This window comes from Hevea brasiliensis, chromosome 17, assembly GCF_030052815.1.
Source record: "Hevea brasiliensis isolate MT/VB/25A 57/8 chromosome 17, ASM3005281v1, whole genome shotgun sequence".
Classification (NCBI taxonomy): domain Eukaryota; kingdom Viridiplantae; phylum Streptophyta; class Magnoliopsida; order Malpighiales; family Euphorbiaceae; genus Hevea; species Hevea brasiliensis.
This window is the reverse complement of record NC_079509.1, coordinates 15,043,182-15,068,420: the sequence shown is the minus strand read 5'-3', so window position 1 is coordinate 15,068,420 and position 25,239 is coordinate 15,043,182. Positions and strand designations below refer to the sequence as shown.

The 25,239-nt window shown below is 30.9% G+C and overlaps 2 protein-coding genes across 2 annotated transcripts; one reads left to right on the top strand and one right to left on the bottom strand.

Moving 5' to 3' along the window:
• Nucleotides 1-6,583: 6,583 nt before the first annotated feature.
• On the top strand, nt 6,584-9,097 carry LOC110647605 (putative glutamine amidotransferase GAT1_2.1). Its single transcript, XM_021801521.2, has 4 exons — nt 6,584-6,899; nt 7,545-8,275; nt 8,382-8,588; nt 8,678-9,097. Exons 1-4 carry the CDS (start codon nt 6,794-6,796, stop codon nt 8,930-8,932), a joined length of 1,299 nt encoding a protein of 432 aa, XP_021657213.1. The 5' UTR covers nt 6,584-6,793; the 3' UTR covers nt 8,933-9,097.
• A 508-nt stretch (nt 9,098-9,605) lies between these two features.
• Nucleotides 9,606-15,002, bottom strand: LOC110647607 (uncharacterized). The gene is made up of 6 exons (XM_021801523.2): nt 14,207-15,002; nt 13,615-13,826; nt 11,337-11,625; nt 11,163-11,248; nt 10,991-11,082; nt 9,606-10,401 (listed from the first exon to the last, which is right to left on the bottom strand). The coding sequence occupies exons 1-6, from the start codon at nt 14,531-14,533 to the stop codon at nt 10,169-10,171; spliced, it is 1,239 nt and encodes a 412-aa protein (XP_021657215.2). The 5' UTR covers nt 14,534-15,002; the 3' UTR covers nt 9,606-10,168.
• Nucleotides 15,003-25,239: the final 10,237 nt, after the last annotated feature.

Genomic DNA, 25,239 nt, shown 5'->3' with positions numbered 1-25,239 from the left:
TTGCCTTCCTTTCATTCCTTAGTCCTATCTTGATTACTAGTTCCATTACTTCAAGAATTTTAACCTTACGATTTACTCCTACCAGCACATTCTTCACCTTATATAACACTTATAATTGCGCATAGAAAATTATTTTTGTATCCCTTTTTTCCAACTTAACTATCAGAACATTATCATTCCCCACTAGCCTCAGTAGGAAATTGCTCATCCTAGATGGATAGGAGCCCCTGAAACTATAAGTTCCATCTGAACTAACACGGCTGTGGGAAATGTGTGCCATGCCTTAATTCTAAACAAAATACTTCATGTGTTCATTCTCCTCAATATAATCACATATACTGCCTATAACTTTCCAAACTTCAGCCTCAACTTTTCCCATTAGCAACAATTTCATCTATTAAAACTCATCCATACGTTTAACCTATGTTTCTTGGTTTTTTTTTCTCTTCAAATTTCATCATCTCCTAGCACAATTGTGCTCTACCTATAAGACATCATCTGTATGAACCCTTTACCGTACCATTGTCCTTCCTGACATAATATTTTTATAATTTATTAACTTTACTTATACTTGACCTATGATTCATATCTATCATCGTTTATATTGTGCCCTTAACTTTTGTTGATTCCTGAAAGATTTCTCTCACTAACAGATTCTTTCAACACTAATTCCACCCTTATCTATGGTCATTAATTTGATCCTTGAACTTTCTAGTGATTTATAACCACCCAGACTTATCACTTTTCGTTTTACCCCTACTGTTGTCCTGTTGTTATTACTTCACTACAAAGTGATTCTGTTGATCACACTAAAAATGTTTGCCTGACATTCATAACGAACCTCTAACTACCTTTTCACTATCTCAAAAGTCTAACCTAAAACCTATGTGTCATTATCTATCATTCTTTCTACTCATCATACCTATTTAATCCCTTAGATTGACTTTTATTCAACTTACTACTTACTAACTTATTTTTCTCTGCCTAATTAAATAGTCCGCAATACCATCGCACACCTTCTAGCTTTTGCTCATTATTATTGTATTCCTCGCCTAATCTTCTTGATATTGTTAACAAGTTAAAAGAATCTTGCCCCATTGCTATCCACTTCACTTTAGGAATAGGAAATAGATAGAGTATGATCCAATCATGAAACTCCAAGCTCTATATTTTAGCCCCTGGTACTACCTCAACTACATCATGCTATGAGTATCACATTGCTAGATTTCACACCTCCATCACTATTCTCACTATTGTGGTCCCATTTTGGGTTCTCCATCCTTGTCATTCACCTTGCCAAGAATAACACTAGCATAACCTATATCTTAACTTTGTTCCTTTTATTATGCGCCCTTCATGTTGTCCTTTTATTTATTTCCTTTGTCTTACTCAAAATAGAACTTGACTATTCTATCCCTGGTTCCATTCTTCTTCCTAACATGATAGCTATACTTGCTAACTATATCTTTCAAAGCCTCTACGGCGTTATCACATATTTGTGCTACTCAGATTTGGTCCTTTGACCACTCTAGCTAGTACTTCTACTGGCATTTAGATTATATTGCATCTGCAATCAATTGTCCAAACTTTCATTCTACACTTTCTCTATCTATTGGTCTTCTGTGATTTATCTTTGCTAATTTATTACTCTTAATACTGTTATAATTAGATTATACTATTGTTTTGAACAATACAAAGTTAGAAATGAACTCAGGAAATTGCAGTCATACCTTTATCGTATGATTTCTATTCTTATCCTTTAGCTTACATAATACCTTTACTACCTCGAGAACTGATTCTGCAGTAATTTTATTTATTTGTTATTATTATTATTATTATTATATTTTTTTTCCCAGGTTTACTCAATTAGCCAAAACTTAAGATTCTGGGCACCCAAACTCGTCATCCAATTCAAAGGATTTACATCCATTATGATCTGATTATATATATGATTCCTATAATGGAACTTGTATCAATCTCCAGAATACCCAAGCCAACTACTCTCTACCACACTCTACAGTCCCATCTGGGGCACTATTTTATTGATCACCATATTAGTAATAAACCCCTATCCCTTTTGAAAAAATAAGACCACTTTACATCATAATTGACTGCGAAAAAGGTACTACATCTTCCACCTTGCCACAACCATGTCAGGCTATCAACTCTCTTATCATACTGCAAACCCCTTAAAGCGTCATTTCACAGGCTATGAACATCGTCCATAGCATCCTGTCTCCCTTAGGAGAGAAAAATCGTACCCTGCGCCCTGCTGCTACACAAGGAAGATACTGTTTTCACTAAACTTTAGGCAAAAGGCACATTACAATGCCAAAACTCTCTAAAACCCCATATTAAAGACCAAATGGCTCACCCTATAGGTGTTACCTTTAATTTGCAACTAATCCGAAACCTCTGGTCTAATGGAAACTCTTGATGTAACTCTAGCTCTTGCTAGGGTAACTGAGTCACTGACTCTAGCTACCTTGCAACTGTGACCTTTCAATATTCTAACTCTAGATCCCTAACCAGGAGTTCCCAACTCCTCTGCAGATATAAAACTCTGTTCTGGCATAACTGTACCAAAACAGAGGCCATCCGCAAACACCCTCATTATGGAGCACCACGAAGATGCACGCAGCTCTACACAATAATCTCATGTCGGTACTGTAATCTGCAGCTTACAGAGCAGACATCGAAAACATTGTATAGTTACTACGATACGTCTTGACAGACTAGGTCTCCTAATCTCTTATCTCTCTAGAATCTACTATTATCATAAACTTACTCTGATAGGGTCATCCACTAATGACTGCCAGCAGTGGTATCCTCATCCTTATCTAGGGCAACTGTACTTTCAATACTCACCTTTATGTAGTCGTGCCTTACACAAAATGGGCACACTATTTAAACCCATACAGACAGAAACATAACATTTCTTGGAGTACGTATCCTCATGATAGACCTCACATGTCTACTAACTCTATTTCATATTTCTATGTCCTCCACGAAAATCAAGACACTAATTGAGGCACTTTTATATTTCCCGAGGTATAACACAGAATCTAAAAGCAAAGAATCACAGAAAAAGACTCCGCATGTAACATCCTAAAAAGACTCCTTTTACACTCCCAAGTATAGTATTTCCCATGAATCTAGAGCCTAAGCTCTGATACCAACTTTGTCACGACCCAACCTATGAGCCGGACCAGCACTAGGACCTAGGCCAGCATAAAGCCCTCGAGGCCCATAGTAAGCCTTACTGTTCTCAAACCCATGACTAGGCCCACAATTTAGGCCTAATATGCATATAAAATAATTTAAATTAAACTGTTATAATTGTATTTTGGGCCAATTTAACTCAGTAATTATCAGAAACTAAAATTACGGGAGCCCAACTCAACCCTGTTACCTCATTTACAACCATTTAAAACTCATAATTTTTTTTTTCATTTATTAATACAAAAACTTAAATTCATGCAATCCCTAACAGGCTCAATGCTACTACTAGCACATGCGAAGTCCTAAATTATAAATTTAGAGAATAATAATATAATTAAGTACCTTTTCATAACCTGAGAGGAAAGGGACAGGTTATTCTGAAAAAGGTCTCCTCCTGTAGCCTGGAAAAATATGGTGAACAGCAGTGAGCGTTCGACTCAGAGAGTAAAATATCAATTTTAACCATAATCTCTATAGCTATCTAAAGCTAATGCATCCTGTAGAGTGAAATGCAACATCGTCATATATTTTCACATCATAATAGCAAAAAGGTAATTTGGAGCACTCACACACCCGATAATGTCAAACAATATATATATGGGAGCTGATCCCCTATACAGCCCTTTTAATCTAAACTGTGCCAGCGAAGAACTCAAGCTCGGACTTCCACTTAATAAACCAAATCGGGGTCCCAGCGAAGAACTCAAGCCGTGTCTACCTCAAAGGACCAGGTCCCAGCGAAGATCTCAAGCCATGTCTACCCGTCCTGTCTATAGCCAACACTATCCCACACGCATACCAACGTACGCACACTGCTCCAAATTACCACAACAACATCTATGGCACTTTAACAATTATGAATGCAACATAAAAACGTGCCTAGTATTTAACTACATAAATGCATATTTATAAGTGATGCATAGGCATGCTTGAACATATAATAATATCGAAATTACAATTAAAATTAATATTTTACTCACAGTACACCGATGACTATTGTGGCTGCTGGATGCAGGAAAATAGCTGACATCGATCACCTAATAATTAAATTATAATTTATTAGTACTAAGTTAGAATAAAACTCTAAAGAGGCAACAGAGAGCCTAATTTATGCCGGAAATCCGACAGAGTTTCCCCTATACCTGGAACCTACCCAACCTGCAAAAAGACTCAAATAACACTTCTAAATTCAACTCATATCTTATCATCATTATATGGCCCCTCCTGGGCCCTCCAAACCAAGCAATACTCAAAACCTTAAAAATTACGTTTTAGTCTCTATAATTGACATTTTGTAAAAATCCACTCAAACAAGCTCTAAAAATTCTAAAATTTTGCCCCGCGGTCCTTAATAATATTATAAGGCTATTGCAAAATGAATTGAAATTTTCTAATCACCCATGAAATATTTTATTTAAGAATATTACTCAATTTCATAAGTTTCCAACAGCTAACATATTCTTAATTCAACCCAATTCAATATTCACATATTTAAACCTCCATCCTCAAGTTTCAACCAATCATATAAAATTTAAATATCATAATTTCAAATAATCTTATATGCCCATATGCTAAAAATCTAACTAAAATCCATCTATATTTTCAAAAATATTCTACAATCACTCAAAAATTCAACAAATACCATAGAATATCTCCAAATAATTTTACTTTCATCATATATTTTTCTTAGAATTTTTCTCCAATTTTTTCCTGTTTAAGAAACACTGTATTTATGCTCCACAGACAGAGAAATAATGAAAATAGTCTTACCCAAAGTTTATCTGTGTCTCAAAAATTTCAAAAATTTATGAGAAAGCCTCTGGAAGTTGAATCATCTCCAAAGCCCACCGGAGCCACCGCCGGAGCCACCGCACACGGTGGCCCGTCGCCGGTGATATTTGCTGGATCTGATCATACCATCATGTTCCTCTCCTCTCCCTCAGTCCATAGGTGGTCTCGGATCGTCAATCCAACGGTCGGATTGTCAGAAATCTCGTTAGAAAGTCAAAGAAAAGCCGATTTTCTCTCTCCTCACCAGCGCCGGAAACGGCCACCAAATTCGGAGAGGCTGGTTTCATCTAAAAGGGCTCGCTCTTAGGAGTCCATAGCCGCTAGAATCACTCCAATCGGATGTCGAGATCACTGGATACGAGCATTCAAAGTTTGGGACCCCCTTTTCTCTCTCTCTCTCTCTCTCTCTCTCTCCACTGTTGGCCAGATTCCGGGCTCCTGCCACCGCTTGGGAGGTCGCCGGGCGGTCACCGGAGAAGGAAAGAAGAAGAAGAGAGGAGAGGAGAGAAATTGGGGGGGTGGGGGGGGGGGCGGCCTCCTCCCGATTTTGTTTTGAAATTTTTTTTTTTTTTTAACTGGCAGTGACAGTGGAAATCCACTGTCACACGCCAGGTCCCATCCCCCTTTCCCCTCTTTTTTTTTTTTTTTTTTGGTTGCTACATCTTTCCTTTTTAAAATGATTTAACTTTTCTGAATATCTCAAATATTAGAAAATGTAAAAAAATATTTTTTAAAAAATTATTTTTTATAAAATAAACGGAATCTTAATATAATTTTTTTTCTAAGGAAAAAACTAAAAAGGGTTATTAATTATCATATATTATAATTATAACTCTCCAACATGGCAATGGCTAACCAAAAACGCATATTCTCCTAATAATATATTTTGTTATGATAAGTTTTAAGTATAATTATATCCTACCAAACCTTATCCAAACCCAAATATTTTTATATCTGAGCATTTAATATGGAGTACTATTGGGAAATGCATGCCAATTAGTCATTTTGATTATATTTTGCTATTTAAATTGATATGGCTTCATAAAATAATGCATCCTTACAAAAAATAAAAAAATCTTAAATTTAAGTATTTTCGACTGCTTATTCTAAGATAGGTTGCTTCTCGTAATATCAAGTCTTGGTTGGTTACATTAGTTTCCATGCATGAACAATTATCAATCAAATTTGAGAGATAATTTCACAACCATTCAAATAATAAAAATTGTCTAAAAGGGTATATTATAAAATTAGTTAGGGATAAAATTAAATCCACATGTAATTAAATATACCCACAAAAAAGATAAATTAATTATCAGCATTAAGCCTCCAAATAAAGAAATCTTTGGAACAGCACAGCCTGAGTTGGCAAATTTCAAGTGGGCAGGGTGGCTATCTAATTAAGTTGAATTCAATTTAATTCTATGAAACCTTAATTTTTAAAAATTAATAAATATTTTAAATTTTCTAATTCAGCTCACGGTTGGTTTTCTGTATCCACGTCAGCATATGATCAAGTTTGACTTGACCTAGGATAACGCTCAAACTATCATTTCCCAAAACTAAAACATGTTGTCAATACGCGGCGCCCAGTCTGCAACCTGCATCTTCTTCTCCTATAAATCAAAGGGAAAGAAGAAAAGGAACATATTACAAAATCAAACTGAAATCTCCATAGATGCTAATCCTTTTCGTTTGTGGAAAGAAGAATTAATTCAGAGTTAAAGCTTCCACACTTTATTTGAAGCCTACAAAAGCATATACATATAAATACAGCTCCTAAATGTCGACTGCCATGGCTAATAATTCAGATCTTTCAATGATCCTTCCAAGGGTTCTCATCGTCTCCAGGCGAACCGTTCGCAAGAACAAGTTTGTAGATTTTGTGGGTTCGTTTCTTTTTTTTTTTTCTTGTCACCATCATCATCATCATCATCATGCAGATGTCTTTGGTTCTTTTCCATTGCATGATTAATCAAAGTTCAATTTTGTGCATATCTTTAATCTGTATTTGATGGATCCATGCATTTTTATATGTTTGCAAATGAATATTTGTAGAATTGATCTGGTTTAATTTCATTATATTTATGTTATACGTGTGCATTTGGAAATGTAAAATTATTATTTTCTTTTGGAATTTTGTAAAATTCGTATGGATCTGGTGTAAATTGATCTCATATGCATGAATAAAAACCATAAAACACATAAACATATTTGGGAGAGGATGGAGATGGAGAAAGCAGTGAAAAATAAATAAAAATTCCTTTTATTATTATTATTATTTTATTTTTAATTAAGTGTTAAATAATTTATAAATTTAAAATGGTAATTCATATATCATAGCAAATTTAAGAAAATGTTTAAACTCTTTTTTTTTTTCTTATTAACCCTTTCCGATTCCTTATCACTTCAACTATGAAATTGAATATTAGTTATTCTTTAATGATAATGTATGCAATATTTAATCATGATCAGCAAGACTTTCGTTTGCACTCCTTATAAATGATTTTTGTTTTTGTCAATTTAATGAACAGGAGAATTCCATCTAGATCTTATTGTAAACTATGGAGCAGTGCCAGTGATAGTCCCTAGAGTAAGTGGAGTCCACATGCTATTAGAAAGCTTCGAGCCTATCCATGGTGTCGTCCTCTGTGAAGGTGAAGATATTGATCCATCTCTATACGATGCAGAACTATCTGGGTTTTCACCAGAAGAACTTGAAGAGATTAGAAAAGCGCATGCAAGTGACACCACCATTGATAGAGAGAAAGACACAATTGAATTAAGACTTGCAAAGCTGTGCCTTGAAAGAAACATACCATACTTTGGAATCTGCAGAGGGTCACAGGTCCTTAATGTTGCATGTGGAGGAACTTTATATCAAGATGTGGAGAAAGAACTCTCCAAGAAAATCCCAGAAGAAGAAAGAGTGATGCACATGAACTATGAGGATTATGATGGTCACAGGCATCCAGTGAAGGTTGTGGAAAACACTCCTTTGCACCAATGGTTTAAAGATTCATTGGAGGAAAAGAAAATGGAAATCATGGTTAATAGTTATCACCACCAAGGTGTCAAGAAATTAGCTCAAAGATTCGTGCCAATGGCTTTTGCTCCTGATGGCCTGATTGAAGGATTTTATGATCCTGATGCCTATAATCCTGAAGAGGGCAAGTTTATAATGGGACTCCAATTTCATCCAGAGAGGATGCGCCACCAAGATTCAGATGATTTCGACTATCCTGGATGCCCAGCTGCATACAAGGTAAGAACCAAAGAACATTTTCTTTTGTCATATGTTCCACTATCTTTCTGTAACCAATCGATATAGTAAGAAAGTTAACATACATAAATGGTTATACATTCTGTAGGAGTTTGTGAAGGCTGTGATTGCTTATGAGAAAAGGCTTAATTGCTCTACATGCATACATAAAGCTCCCAAACTCAACAAAGAATTGGAGACAAAACGCAAAACCATTGTCAGAAGTTTCTCAATTGCAAGAAACATGTACAACTCAGGAAGGAGTATCATTTTGGGCCAAGAATCAGAACTGGAAATTGGAGCAGAATTTCTTGAGGTTAGTTTACTAACCAGTATAACTCGGAAATGGTTTAACCGTATTTTGTTGAGTTAAATTAATTTGTTGAACGTTTGCAATGGTTGCAGGCAAACACTGCACTGAGTTTGCAGCAAGTGAACAGGCTGCACCAAATGGGAGCAACAGTGAGAAATGCATCCGCCTACAGGGAAAAATTGAAGATGAATGAGGAGAGGGAGAGAGTTGCAAGAATTATAATGGGGAAAATGTCAATTGGGCACCTATCTGATCTCATTTCCTTCTATCATATGATGGGAAAAATATGCTCTGAAGCTTTGGAGAAGAAACTTCAAGACTCTGTAAATGAAGAGGTTGAATTATAAACGAGGAAGATGATATTTTCAATTGCTTCGCTGAAAGAAATATATTGCACTTCTCTTCTAATTGATCATTTTTCATTAATTGCATGTATTTTCAATCAATGCTTATATAATCCTTGCAACTCTTTAATTGTAAGTTGTAAATAAAAGCTTGTATAAGTGGCGTCATTTGATTGTGATTGTTTGTTGAAAAGAAAAGATCGGCCTATGTAAAATTATCTAATTCAATACTGAAAAAATATGAACAAAATATATTAGAATCCCCCATCAAATACTAATATAATATAATAAAATGATTTAATTTGAGCAACAAATTTATTTATCAATTTTCCATTTTCTTTTTCTTAGGTCTTTGTGTTTTGTTTTGAAAAATGACAGCACTAGTTCAAATGTTAAACACAGCACTAAAGGAATCGGCGGCCGCGACAATTGCTAGCATTAAATTGCTAGTTAAACAATTTCAGCACAAGACTCGATTGGTAATTTTAGGATCAATAAAAACCATTATGGACCGACCCTTCGAAGCCTATTTTATGATACCAAGTTATTCTTTAAAATGCATAATGGAAATTCGACCTAGAGTAATTATACAGCCTAACTAGGAAAGATCAGTCCTCGTCAAAATATGCCATCTTCAACATTTGACTGCTCAGAATAAACAATACTACAACCCACGAAAATACTAACCATTTCCAACACATTACTAACCAGATAAAAATAAAAATTAAAAAGTGTTAAAATACATATCTGGGGCAGGCTTAAATATGACAATACAACCTATCAAAATCCCCTTATAGAAGTTAAAAATAAAATATTACATGCTAAGCACTGATCAGCAGGACTAAAAAAAGTGCCTGGTTTATATATAAATATTGAGAAGAACAAGCAAGATGAAACTTGCTTTCATTGACGGTATACCAAAACACAATTTCACCTTGGTTCTGTTCAAGGTGCAGCAGCTTATCCGAACTCTATGTTCCCTCTATTCATTTTTGCTTGAGCCTTGTTGCACTGCCACTCCTTCCATTCCAAAGCCTTCTTAGGAGTGTCTTTTTTTTCCCAACTTCTCCCATATAACTTATTGTAAAGGATATAAATCAATAATATTGCAGATGACCTGTCATCTTGATCTCCACAAATTAAGGATTTTATCTCACACAACTCAAGCATGTACCAAGAGCATTGGGCTTATAGATTCTAGAATGGTTGGAGGAGTGTTGTAACCATCATATCTTTCTATCATCTGCGGCAGAAAAACAGGAAATCTGGATGACTGACCTGAACCAATCTCAACCAATTGTCAGCAGCCTGCAAGAGAGAACTTGCCAATTTGCGCTCACATCCCCCATTAGGGGTCCACAAGGATCCCTTGAACTTGTATGATGCAAGACCAAAAACAGGCAAGCACATCTTAGGCACACCATCCATCTCATTGGGGTATGTCACCACCGGGGCCTGAGCAGTTTGTGCACCTGCCAAGAAAGCTAGCATGATAAGTTTTACAAAATCAGCTGAAGGATAATTGACTTTATTTGACATAAACACATTAAGCAATTAATTTTAATCATCTGGCTATAATTCAGGTCCACTAGTAGGAAACTGCAGAATAACTTTTCTTGTTTGTTAAGTGAAATTATTTTACATAGGAGCCTACAACAATGTGAACCAACATGATATAGTTTAGCGTCACAAGAACTCACAAAGAGAATGGCCCTAAATAGAATGTGAGACAAGTAATCAGTGTAGCTAACCCCAACTAGTTTAACTTGAGAGTGAATTGAATTGACTATGGTGGAAGTCAAAGCTTCTAAACACCAATCCTAAATGGTAACTGTTTTTGCAAGTGTGAAATTTACAGGAAAGGGAAATTTATAAAGTTGTAGAAGAGGAATCATTTCTAACTAGAATAGTCCTGTATTCTGTAACTAACACGCAAATAACTTAAAATAATGACAGGAAGGCTACTGCAGAAATTAAGAGACGTAAAATTGTTATCATCCCACAGGGTAACAAAAATGCATACTGGCACCTAAACAAAATCCATGCCAATGTATTCATTACCTCCCAATGATGTATGAAGAGAATGGTACGTCAGAAAGCACGCATCCAGGTCTTTCAATGTTGGTCCAGTTGGTATCCTGTAAATGGGATACCTACAAATTTCCACCAGACCCATAATTCATGCATGAGAATATAATATTAGCAGCAAATGCAACACTAAAATGACAAATACCATGCCACTGAAATCCAGCTAGATGATAGCAAATCACAACTTCTTAGTGACTTCAATTCAGGGAAATGCAAGGTAAGATCTGATATCTGTGCCAATGAAAATGTTCAGTAAAGGGAAACAGAGATAATCCTAAAAAGAGGACCAGACCATTAAAAATATAGAAAGAACAATGACCTTGTCAGCTAATGGTTCCCGGCTGTAAGGGGGATCTCGCTCAAGAAACTCAAATAGCAAGCAACCTTGGGATTTCATAGATTCACCTTCATCGCTAGAAAAGTCCTCTTGGTGGGCAATAAGTTGATCTCTCAAAGACATTCTATCCATTCTAAGAGGAACATCATTTAGTAAATGATAATGATTCCATTGTTCCCTTGAGCCCTTCAGTCCTCTTTCAGGTTCACTATCAAAGCTACCATCACTACTTGAATCCCTGAAATCACTGTCACTGTCCTCGCCCAGTCTCCTGTCACAAATGGGTCCAATCAGCTCTGCTGTATTGGTGACAACCTAAAAAATACTGGTAGAAACTAGCCAAAAAAAAAAACTTAATCCAACAACACTATAGCAGCCTAAGAATTTAGAAATATGGAGAGAGAAGAGGAGGGAGGAGGAGCAGGGGAAGCAGCTCATCCCAAAAAATTTCAACCTACATCTCGGAGTGGAACTAAATCTCATTCTCATTGAGCTAAGTGCTGCTATTCTGCTCAGCCGTAAAAGTAATGGGAAGGAATTTTGTCATTGTTCAGTATCACATGAATGATCTTGTAGAGGTTGCATAAAAGTCAGTAATGGCAACATTGTGGAGCCCAATCATTGACGATTATGGCTTGAACATAACTTTTGAAAGTGAAAATCAAAGAAATTCAGTAGTCATCAGATGAAGAAAATAATTATTAGGAAATAGGATTTCTTTTAAATGTGGCTGAAGATAAGAGTTGAATGGAAAAAGGAAACAAGAGAAGGAACAAAACCTACCCAGCAAACTTAATTGACTGGTCATCAAAGTCATACTGAGTTGGGTCTGGACTCCACTATTGCAAGATGTCTTTGCATTATTTACAAGGATACACACATGCAATAAGACCACAGAGTCACGCCCAAGCCCTTTGATTAATCAAATTGGGTTTCATTTTTGAATCACATATCCACGTGTTATTGCGGTTTATATTTCAAACTGAAAACCAAACCTGGACTAAAACCAAAGACTTTAGATTCAACATAGCATTTTTCTAGGGCGATGGTGCCATTTAATTGAAGCCAATGGAAGCCAAAGGAGGTCAAGATATAAGCATTCCTTGAATGCAATTTCAAAAAATGGGAACAACAGCCAAAGGCATGCCAAACTGCCAGGCATGTTTGGCCATCCAAATAAGAACCTTTAAATATTTGTAAATATTAAAAGAAATAAATAGAAAGCACCTCTGATAAACCTTACATAACAGACAGTTTATCATGCAAGTGTACTTTCCATAGTTATAAAACACAGCATGATCAAAATTATAGTCCACGTCACAACAGAGTAACAATCATGGCAATTGTGGCATAACATTTAAGTCAAGTTCAAAGTGAAAACACAAAATCTAACATTTTCACGTCAACACAATCATAATTCTAAAAATAATATGGAAAAGAAGGGTTAAAAAAAATTATGAGTTGAAATATAGTAATATTTTAACTATGTCTTAAGAAGAGTACCCAACAAAGATAGAATGTAATTTTTTTGAGTGAAGATATTGATTTTGGCAAGAAAAATAAAGTTAATTCTCTGAAATTACAAGAAATTTTAATATTATTAGCACAAAATAAAGAAGCACAAGCAAATTATGCAAAGGTAATTGCACAAGTTTTCAGGCTTTAAAGCTTGACGGTATAATGATCTGTACATAACAATCACATAAAAGGCCCCATATTGGCAAATACTTTTTCAACACACAAAATCAAAGAGAACTGTCACCTGGCAGGTTCAAATTCTAATTCTCAGAATGTATCAGGAATTCTTTCATAAACAAGTTTCACAAGTCCCAAACCAAAATAATAACAATTAAATAATAGGTTCAAAGCTTGACCTTCCTCTGATAATGCCTTCAGTAGTTTGTTGAACAGGACTGAATCATATAAGCATAATATTGATGCTTTAAAACATCAAGCACTTATCCAATACACAAAATTAAACCAATCGATCATCTTGTGGATTCAATTTCAGTACTCAAATGGCCTATTCATGCTCTTTTGAGATAAAGTTTCCACTTAAAATCAATAAATGTAAACTAAGTCACCTATGTGAGCACAGCATACATATATTAAAAAATCAATTATAAGAAAAATATTGCTAAGGAGAAAGAAAATACAGCGAGTCACACATGAAATGCAATGACTAGTTAAGCATTTCTCCCGCCCTTAGACATGTTTTAACAAATTAAATACTCAAAACTTAACAGACATGTTTATTTACCTCGATTTCACACACTTCTTCGTAGACTCTCCATATATTTGAATCCCGGACAGATATGGGACATAATACTGAACAACAGAATCGCTGTCATTCAAAATTACCGGCACTCCTGCACCGTAAGCACTCCATTCCTTAAAAGACTCCCACAAATCCCCAAGTACAAAGTATGGCTGAAATTCCACATCACAAGTCCTGCGGCCCCGCATTGTGGTCTGCCCACCAAACTTATTACAGTTAGTTTTTCACACAAACTAAGTGAAATTTTGTTGCTCTTATAGACAAACAAGGAGAAAATGAATTAATGAAAGTGAATTTTTTTTTATGAATTTCATATATTTCACTAAATAATATCAAAACAATTAAGTCAAACTTGGCTCATCAAGTACAAAGACATCACTTAAAACTTCCAGTAAAATGTTATATAACTCCATTCAGTCATCAAGGAAAACAGAAGGGAAATCAATACGAAAATGTAAATAATACTATATCTTCGGTGTTATTTTCCTCAGTTTCTGGCCAACTAGTGCGCCATAAGTTTTCCCAGGAGAAGAAGAAGCACCAGAGGAGAGGAGGCAATCAAAAGCTAACAAACCTTAGATAAGTACTGAGCAGGCACAGATGGAGTTATAGACTCCAAAAACCGCTCTAAATTACTCAACGGAGAAACGACAGGTTCTAAGGCCGGAACTGAAACCGGTTTGGGAGATTCCTCCAAAGCAGTCCGGTTCTCGGGTTCCCTGTTCGCCGGTTTTTCCACTTTTTCCTTGACCGAAGGCGATTGAGTCACGGTAACATCGCTCTGCGCTCTGCGCAGTTGATCATTATGTTGATTCTGGTTTACCCTCCAAGCCTTCGCCGAGTGGTAAAACCGATTGTCCCCACGACCTCTCGTAGTAAACTGCAATCCAGCCCCCAACATTTCTACACCTAAATCCCCCAAATTATTAAAAAGGAAAAAGCAAGGGGGAGGGAGGGGGGGGGGGGGGGGGTGAGCACCTAAATCCTAAAATTAAATTCTTCTACTCCGGTTCAATCCTGTGAAAGGCAAGATTCAAAGTCAACGAAATGAAATGCAAGTGATTAGTGGATTGCCAATTCACGACGGAAACTAACTATTACGAAACGATAATGAACGATTTCTGTTCAGTGTATAAGGAAACGATCGGTTGGTGAAATAGAGAATCGGATCAGAGAAGACGATTGCAGAGGATTGTGATATTAAAACCCTTAATAGAGACGATGGATCTAGTGCGGAAAGAAAGAAGGGGCAAAATAGTAAATAAGAAGACAGATAGAGAGATTTATGAAGACAAACAAAGCGATGCCAGGAGAGAAGGAAAAACACAGCAGGGCTGTGTATAAAAATGGTTGGGCAGGGCACGGGCTGAATGACAGAACGAAAGAAAACCATTTATTATTATTATTATTATTTCGGTAATTTGTGATAAGGAAAACGGATAAATATATTATTTGTTTAATAAATTACGTAATTTGGGGTAGGCTGGCTGACTACAGGGGCTTTCAATTGATCAGTTCCATTTTGATTAAATTCAACCGTTTATAATTTTTTATTTTTTTAAATGAAAAATTTTATTAATTTCTATCTAATTTGTGATCGGTATTGTTCCTATTAATACACAAAATTATTAATAATTTTAATTTATATATATTTTTTAATTTTAATATAAAAAATTAAATAATTTTAATTAAATATTATTTTATTTTAAATGTTTAGTAATTTGAAATTAAATATCAAAATTTTATTATATAATCAAAATAAAAGTAAAAAAATAATTAAATCGAGAAATATTATGTGCTAATATCATAAATAATATCACATAATAATATTTTAAAATAAAATATTTTATGATAACACTATAAAAATATTCCTTTACTTTATATATATATATATATATATATTTAATTTTAATTTGATTTGGAATCAACCTCGTTTCAATTCAGCCTCTAAATGGCCTTGCCGCGCCTTTTTCAAGGGGGGCTACCCATATTTGACGAGATGGTGCGCTTGTTCTCTTGAAAAGACGATGTGGTCCCCGGATTATGCAATAATTGTGAATTTGTCATGGATGGAGACGAGGGTATAATTAAACCGAAAAATTAGGGAATCTAATCTTATTGGAAAATTAAAATAAAAAATTTCAGCAAGTTCACTAATTGAGCAAATTATTGATATTTACATGCATATACACTTATAAAAATGTGAATTTCATTTTTTTAAATTAAAATTTAATTATTTTTTATAAATAATAGATGTACAATTTTTAATAAATCGATTCTATTTTAATAATTTACCCTAAATTGGTGCAGTTGTAGATTTATTAGAAAGGATTGCATTGAAACGTACATTGAGAGGAAAGCGTGACACGTGTATGGTGGATTTGAGGGAAAAGAAGGCCTGTCTTTTTCTTATCCCATTCGATTGTCTCGAGAAAATTAAATATTTTTTCATTTGTGTTTGGCTGGAAAAAGTAGAGAAAAAGACAACTTTCTTTCTGAAAATTGAATTAAAATAAGTAAATAATTATTAAAAGTAATTAAAATTATACTTTGTAGTCGAATAATTGATTATAAATATGAAGAGATAATTTTATTAATTGTTTTCCTTTTTTTCTTTTCCATGTAAAGGGAAAAAAAAGTACATTTTAATAATTTTTTTTTATTTTTTCCTTAATTTTTATAAACAATAAAATTGTCTATTTATTTATTATATATGAATTGATGATGAATATATAAAATTAGGTATTTAATAATAAATTAATTTTAAATAATAACTTAAAACTTTCTATCAATTTGCCACTTATAATTTGAAATTTTTGAGGTATTATTTACATATCTTCTATTTAAAGTTTTATTTATTTAGTGAAAAATAATTTATATATAAAAAATATTTTTCATAAAAAAAATATTTTTATTTTTTTATTACAATATTAAATTAATAATATATTTTTATCATATATGTATAAATATTTTTACATTTAATAAAATTATTAAAATTTAGAAAATAAAAAAATAATTTCCTCTAAAAATAATAAATTATTTTCTTTAAAATAATTTAATTTTTTTATTAAAAAATATTTTTTATTTACTCATTCTTTTAAGTGTCATAAACATTAAAAAATATAAAATATATTTTTTAAAAAAATATTTTCTGCAAAATAAATAAAGCCTAAAAAAAATAAAGGCCCACATTTTTTTCCCTTTTTATATGAATTTTATTTTAGGAACTCCATGATAACACATGAATTAAGTGACAGGTGGCCAACCTTGTATAGAATATCATATTTAAAAACTCCATTTCATCTTATTATGAGCCTTAAACTTAATTACTAGCCAATCTCTATTTTAGAGGTATAAAATTAAATCAATAATAATAAAAGAATTGGAAAGTAGTAAGGGGAAGGAAGGATATTAGGAAAGATAATAATTAAAAAAGAGTAGAGGTTGAGATCCACAAATTTTAGGAGATTAGGAAAAGTGGGAATGGTAGGAATATGAATAAAATGTAGAGTTAGCAATTGAAGTGTGTGGAGTGGAGGTGGGAAAGATAACATATGCTTTATCATCATATTGCATCCATCCATAAAGTCCTAACATTATCCAAAGAGCATCATATGAGATACAGATAGTATTTGAGATGTTTAAATTATCTTATAAACTAGTTAAATTAGCTTATAAACTAATTAAATTATTTTACAAGTAATAATTTTAAGTTGGTTTGTTTATTATTTAAGTAAGAGAGAGAAGTTTTTTAGTGATTATAAATTAATTTAACTAAATATTTTACTGTATTATTCTAATTCAATTTTATAATTTCATTATATATCTTTATTACATTTATTATCGTATTTGCATTTAAAAATTTATTTTTTAAAAATAATTTAAATAAATTATTTACATTATTTTAATAAATTAAAATTTTTTCTTAATTTTAATAAGATATTTGTTTATTTAATTTAAAATTAAATTATATTATAATATAGTTGAAATGTATTTTGATAATATTATAATAAAATATTAAGTTAACATAATTTATTATTTAAAAAAATAATTTAATATTATTTTTAATAATTTTAATAATAAATATATTTAAAAATTACTTTTCACTAAATATGTCAACTGCTTTTAAACTGTTTATAAATATTTTAATAAAATATGTAACTGCTGACAAATAAATGTATAAATATTAAAATTTTAATAAATACTATAATTTTATAAATTAATTTTTATAAGATAAATCAAATATTCTCTAAAATAAAATGAAAGTTTCTCCCATGCTCTCTTTTCTATCAACCCATTTCAAATTACAATTTAATTTTTTAAATTTCATTTTAACTAAGATTAAATCAATTGATTTTAATTTAATTTAATATATTTTGTTAATTAATTTAATTTTGATTAATTTTAATCCTAATTAAATTAATTTAATTATCTATCACGGCTCATTCATCCCAAGGGTGATAATTCTCAATGCATCAAATTCCACCATTATTAATTATTTGATTTGATTAGTGATTGCGATTGTGATGCTAAATAATTTATGTGATTGTTTTATTGAGCGGTTGAGAATGAGTTGTTAGACATTTTAATCATTATTTGAGCTATTAATCAATACAATTAATGCTTATTGTATACTTTAAAATCAACGATATAAAATTATAAAAATTTAGTATGAAATTATTTAAAATTAATTAAATAAATTATTAAATTAATAATGTGTGAAAATCTAAATATTGTTTAATTTCAGAAAACTCCGACCATGAGCTTCGGCCACAAATTAAAATATCTTAAATCTAAGTGGAGCAGCAAGGACTGGACGTATTCTCACGTATACCTGCTGTGTATCGGCCTGGTCAGAATCGAAAATAATAATTTAAGATTAAAAAAAGAATTTATAAAATTAAATTAAAGATGGTCTAACTGATTCTAATTAAATTTAATTCAAGACGGTCTAAGATTATTTTTAATTTGATTCAACAGCAGCTCTAATTTTGATTTTAATATCTAAAAAGTTCATCCACTCTCATATATTCAAGTGCAGATTTATAGTCAATTTTCTTGCAAACCCAGTCAAAGCTGTTGTTATGGAATTTTACAGCCATTTTATGTGAACAAATCTAAATTTTGATGAGAACCGACTTGCCTCTCATTATATATATATATATATATATATATAAAGTAGTTTTGAATAATTAGAGTTTTTTAATGTATTAAAACATTTAAAAAAATATATAAAGAATTTTATACTTCTGAGTTTTGAATTATCATTGTTATTATTTTTTTCAATTGATGAGAAAATAGAAATATTGCATTAAACGATTAGATGATGATAAGGACTGCAAGGCCCTCAAGAACAATAAATATAATTTACAAAACTCTCACCCAAGTTGAAACAATGAAGGGGTCAAAGTCCAAAAAAACATGGAGTCTTAGGACTAAGTGGGTTAAGTCGAAATCATCTCCTTCAGCAATCACCATGAACAACTCTTACTACTAGACCTAGTTGAAGGCGAACTGAATTTGCCTAAGTGAAGTTGCAACAGTAGAAATGAAGGTCATATGGGAAACACTACAATTGAAGTCATACTCCCCACCCAGAAGCAACAAGTTCTTCATACCAAAACATAATCAAAACAGGGAAGTTGAGAAGTAAATGCAAAAACGCCAAAGGGTTAAGATTTGTGCTAGATGAATCGAGAAAAGTATGGTGGAGACATGGACATCTCAAGCTCCTCTAGCCCCGATGGACGATGGCCCAACAAGCCCACAAGCACCGCCGAATCGCCAAACTGACAAAAGCTCGATAGTGTCGTAAAACAAAACCATCCCTTGTCGATTTGCATAGAAACTCTTATATTGAAGCACAACGCTAACAGATCGACAAAAAGCAAAACTAAACAACGTTATACATGAATCAGTTGAAAAAGAAAGGGAGATCCATCCTTCTACTGTAGGAAGAGGAGGGAACTCTGAGGCGAAGACTCTAAAAAAGAGAAGATGAAACTATCACTTCCAGAGAGGCAAGCTCACTCTATCCAATATCAAAGGAGATAATCATGGGTTAGAGTGTTATTGAGATTGGGATCCAAAGACCAAGATTTAGATTTGATTTAATAATAATAATAATAATAATAATAATAATAATAGGGTATGTACTTACTAATAAAGAATTCCTTCTTTGTACATGGTTTTAATATCTCATTTTGATTATTTTATCCATGGAATTTCTGACACGAAAAATTATCTTTTTATTGAAATTTAAAATTTTATAAAAATTTAATTTAATTAATTTTTTTATTAATTTTTATATTTAAAAATTTTATTGGATTTATTTAGAATAAATATTCGCAGCCGTGGCTAATACTTGAAGAAAGCATCGGAGAGTGAGTACCAGAGTGAGTGAAGTAATATAGTACAGATGGAGAGATGCTTGCAAGCACCGACGCGACCGACCAAGCATTTCATTAAATATTTGCAAAGGATACGACCGTATGATGTTATTTGGTATTATGAAGGGTGGTTTGGCAAAATGTGTGATGGGCGGCAAAGCCAACGTGCGAGTTGCCCCACAGCCACAAGGCAGAGATGGAGTTGGTGGTTGAAAAGGATCTTCTTTTCCCTTTCCTTTCATTCTTTCCTTTATTCTTTTTCCCTTTAAAAAATAAAAAATTATGGGTGGGGAAGGAAAGGGAACAACCCTACCACAAAGCAACTGAATTGGCATATCCTCAAAGGCAGTTGAAGCATAATTCACTAACAAAAAAAAAAACAAAGTTTTCATCTTCTATCTGTTCCTGTTTCATACTTTTTCTGAAAGAATTATTAGGTATACTCGGTGCATATATATTATCACTTATAATTATGTGAGACTTATCCCTTTATAATAAGAAAAATTTACTTTATGTGAGAGAAAAAATATTATTTTTTAATATTACCAATGTACCTAATAATTAACCCTTTTTCAGGGGTTACACATTTAAGACAGGTTTTGTTTATTTGGGGTTCTGGGCCATTGGTTGGGACTACTCTTTGTTTTGTGTATTATGGGCTAACCAATGGACTATTACTGGACCTTCAAATGGGGCTAAGTTCCAACCTAGACTGTACCTGATTACTATTTTACTAGTGACCTTTAAACTGGATGCGCGCTCAATCCGAGACACTTGGACTGAGCCTGAACATGGATTAAGCAGTCTGGCCCTAACTTGAAAATGATATATATATATATATATATATATATATATATATATATATATATATATATATGTGTATGTGTAAGAGTTATAAAATCTAATAGATTTTATTTGGATTAAGATTAGAATACCAAAATTATAAAGTGTTTAATTTCTTTTATAATCGTGAAAATTTTATTAATGCCATAGTGGTTTTGTTTTGATGATAATATTAGACATATTTAATTAATGCTTATTTTAATTTTTAAATTTTTATAAAATTTTTACATGTTTCTTAAATTTTTATTACTTTATTTCGTTATAAAAATTTAAGAATTATGTGTCTTAAAATTAATAAAAATTTTAAATTATATTATATAAAAAATAAAGTCGCAAATATGTTGTGCTAACTAGTTGCTAGAATAGATGGATAAGTTGGTAGATTTTGATCATCATCATCATTAAATCTATTTTAATATTATATTTATTTAATTATGTTAATAAATAATAACATTTCCAATAAAAAAAATATTATAAATGTTTAATTATTTAAAAGTACAATTGGATTTTGTTGTATAGATCATTTTTAAATTTATAAAAATAGAGTATTTATATTTATTTAATTATATTAATAAATAATAACATTTCCAATAAATATATTATAAAATGTTTAATTATTAAAAAGTACAATTGGATTTTGTTATATAGATCATTTTTAAATTTATAAAAATAGAGTATTTATATTTATTTAATTATATTAATAAATAATAACATTTTCAATAAAAAATATTATAAAATGTTTAATTAATAAAAAAGTACAGTTGAATTTTGTTATATAGGTAATTTTAAATTTATAAAACTATAGTATTTAAATAAGGTAAAATAAAAACATTCCATTACAAAAATAACAAAAAAAAAATAAGAATTTGATTATATTAATAAATAATAACATTTTCAATAAAAAATATTATAAAATGTTTAATTAATAAAAAAGTACAGTTGAATTTTGTTATATAGGTAATTTTAAATTTATAAAACTATAGTATTTAAATAAGGTAAAATAAAAACATTCCATTACAAAAATAACAAAAAAAAAAAAAGAATTTGATTGTTCATAATCACAAAGCAAAGAATAAACACAGCATCATATAAATTGTCATATGTAATTAATTCTAAAAATAAAGGGTAAATTTTCAAATAGTTTTAAATTATAAGTGGCTTTTTTAATAGTTTGTAAATGAAAACAAATTATGATATATTAAGTGATGGAATTGAATTGATTTCTATTTGATAAATTTTTATGTTTTATAAAAATTATAAATTTTATGTTTAAATTACTGAGTTTTTTTTTTTCATTTTTTAGGACTTAGATTCAAGACAAAATATTGAAAAAGATATAAACTAGAAGTATAAATAGACGTATAAAAATTTAGAATAAAAATATTAAGAATTATTAAACAAATTAATAAAATTAAAAGAATTAGCTAAAAATAATAATTAGAGAAAAAAATTGAATTATTTTTGTCATTGATTAATTTAGTTATTTTAATTAAATTTGTTGATAAAAAGATCAAATAAATAAAATTAAAACGTTTGGCTAAAAAATTAAAAAAAATTTACAAATTAAAGTTTTTTTTTTATTTAGCCAAAAATATGTGTTAGAATTCAATTTTTTAAATTAAAAATTCATGCAACAAGTAATAATATTTTGTAAAAATTTTAATTTATTAAAAGAACTTCACATTAAAATTTAAGATACCTCTAAGTAAAATAAATTAATTTGTTTATCTATATAAGCGATAAAACTTAATAAAGATAAATCGCTGACAAATTAAAAATAATGAAGATGTACGTACCGCACACATACTAATAATAAAACTAATAATAGTTAAATGATTAGAAATTCAAATATTTTACAAATTTTTTTAATTTAACAAATAAATAATCGTAAAATATTTTATAAAATGATTGTGGAAAGCACCGTTATCATAACTAGTTATTTGTAGTTTCTAGTGCAGGTCAAGAGTAAGAAGCAGCTATGGCGGACTTCTGTACTTTCCAAATCAGCCTGCCGCGAGTCCGTGGCCGTGAGGTGGAGGAAGGGAGCAAGTGGGAGCCATGCTCTCCAATTTTACATATTTAATAAGTTTTTATGACATTATCATTCTTAAATTTTTTTAACTAAGTTTTCTTTATTTTGTAAAAAATATTTTTTACACTTTTATATATTTAGGACACTTAAAATAAGTCAATAAGAAATATGTTTTTAATTAAAAAAATAAATCATTTTTAAAAATAATGAATTCTTCTTTTCTAACAAGAAAGTTTTTTTTTTAAATTTTAAAATCTTGTTAAAATATGAAAATATTTATATAAGTTATTATTTAAAAATTAGATGGATCCTTAAATTTCATTTATTTTTTGAAAAATAACTTGTATAAAAATTATTTTTTAAGAAAATAATTTTCATAAAAATATTTTTCATTGTTTGATTACGATGTTAAAATGTGAAGCTAATAATATGTGTTTATATGGTATGCATATAAATATTTTTATATTTTAATAAAATTATTAAAATATAAAAAATTGATGATTTTTTCTTTTGTAAATAGAAAGTCAATTTTTTTAAAATGGCTTAATTTTTCTTTTGATAGGAAATTTTTTTCTATAAAAAATGGCTTGATTTTAAGTTGATTAGAAAAATATTTTTCTGAATACTCAAATATTAAAAAATATAAAAATATATTTTCAGAATATATATATATATAAATATATATATATATATTTATTTATTTATTCGGAAAATATTTTTTGTTATTTTTTAATATTTGAGTATTCAGGAATATATATATATATATAAAGTAATAAAATATTCCTAAGAGTTTCACACTTAATATTTTCTTTAACGATATTGTCACGCTGTATTCTCTATTATATATAAGTTATAAATTATTTAATAATTATTTTATTAATATTATAATAAGTAACTATTATTATAAGATAAATTATAATATATTAATTACATATATTAATTACATATATTTATATTTATAATATATATAGATAGATTTTAATTATTTTTATTTTAAAATTTTTATTAAAAAGTTTGAGATGTAAAGGTAATTAAAAAAAATTTGAAATAATTAATAAAAATTGAAAAATTTATATTATTTTTATATATTAAATTTTATAATAAATATATAAATGGGTTTTATATACAAAATAGCCAGTCACTTTTTTGGGATATAAGTTTCTGTATGCTGGCGTGTTTGAGGGATACTTAATTATGGGACACAGGGACCTTGCATTTATTGACTTGAAAAGTAAATTCTCAGTAGTCTTGCGCGCTGGGAAAATTATTGTTTTCATCTTTTAATTGGAAAACTTGGCTTGATGGGTGTCTCTGTGTTAGCATTCCTTTTTCTGTGTCACCTTGGACTTCACTCTGCTGGACAAGAAATGGATCCTCATCCAAAATGTTCACCTTTTCTTTGTGGGAAGCTTGGTGAGATCAAGTTCCCCTTCACTAATTCCACACTTCCTCCACACTGTGGTTTGTTAGTGGTAGATGGTTGTGATAATGCTGTTCAGAAGATACAGCTGGAGAGAGGAGGATAATGGTATGAAATTAAAAATATCTCAGAGGCAGATGCCATTTTTATTCATGATAAAATGTTCTCAGAGGTTTTGAAATCTCGTGATTGTAGAGCCTTCAAAAATCTAAGTCTTCCAAACCTTCCTTATCTATCTTTTCAAATTAGTCAAAACCTAACCATGTTCGAATGCAACAACAAGCTTAATGATCATCCTTCCCTGTTGAAGCATTCAGCCTGCAATAACTCAACTACTCAAGTATATATTATACTCGTGAACAAGAAAATTTGCCATGTCTTCCACCTCAGTGTTCACTTATTCAGCTTCCCTGGAATCAAAATCCAAGTCAGGATGACATATTTACAACGTTAACTGCCGACTTCTCACTTGAAGTGCAAGTACTTTCCCCTTGTATGTCGTGTCATAATAGAAGAGGAGTTTGTCAGGTGAACAGCAAGCAAGAGTTTTATTGTGCTAGTTTAAAAGAAGGTATGGGCATCGGAATTAAAAATTACATAACTTAAATGTTTACGTCAATCAATCATACACGTTCCTCAATATACTATGTTCTTTTTTCATTGTAACATTATAGTTGTTTGTAAATTCTATTGGAGGAAATAACAAATTGAGGTTCAAGCCACAATTGACGGCAGGACTGGGATTAGTTTAGTCTGCTTTGTATGTTTGTTTTTAATTAGTGTTTTATTTAAATATTTGTATACTTAAATAATTTTAATATAGCAAAAAATGATATCTATTTTGTACTTCTAAATTTTAAGAATTCCATTAAATTATATTTGATTATCTAAAAAATGAACTTAGATTGAGAATTTTTGAATAT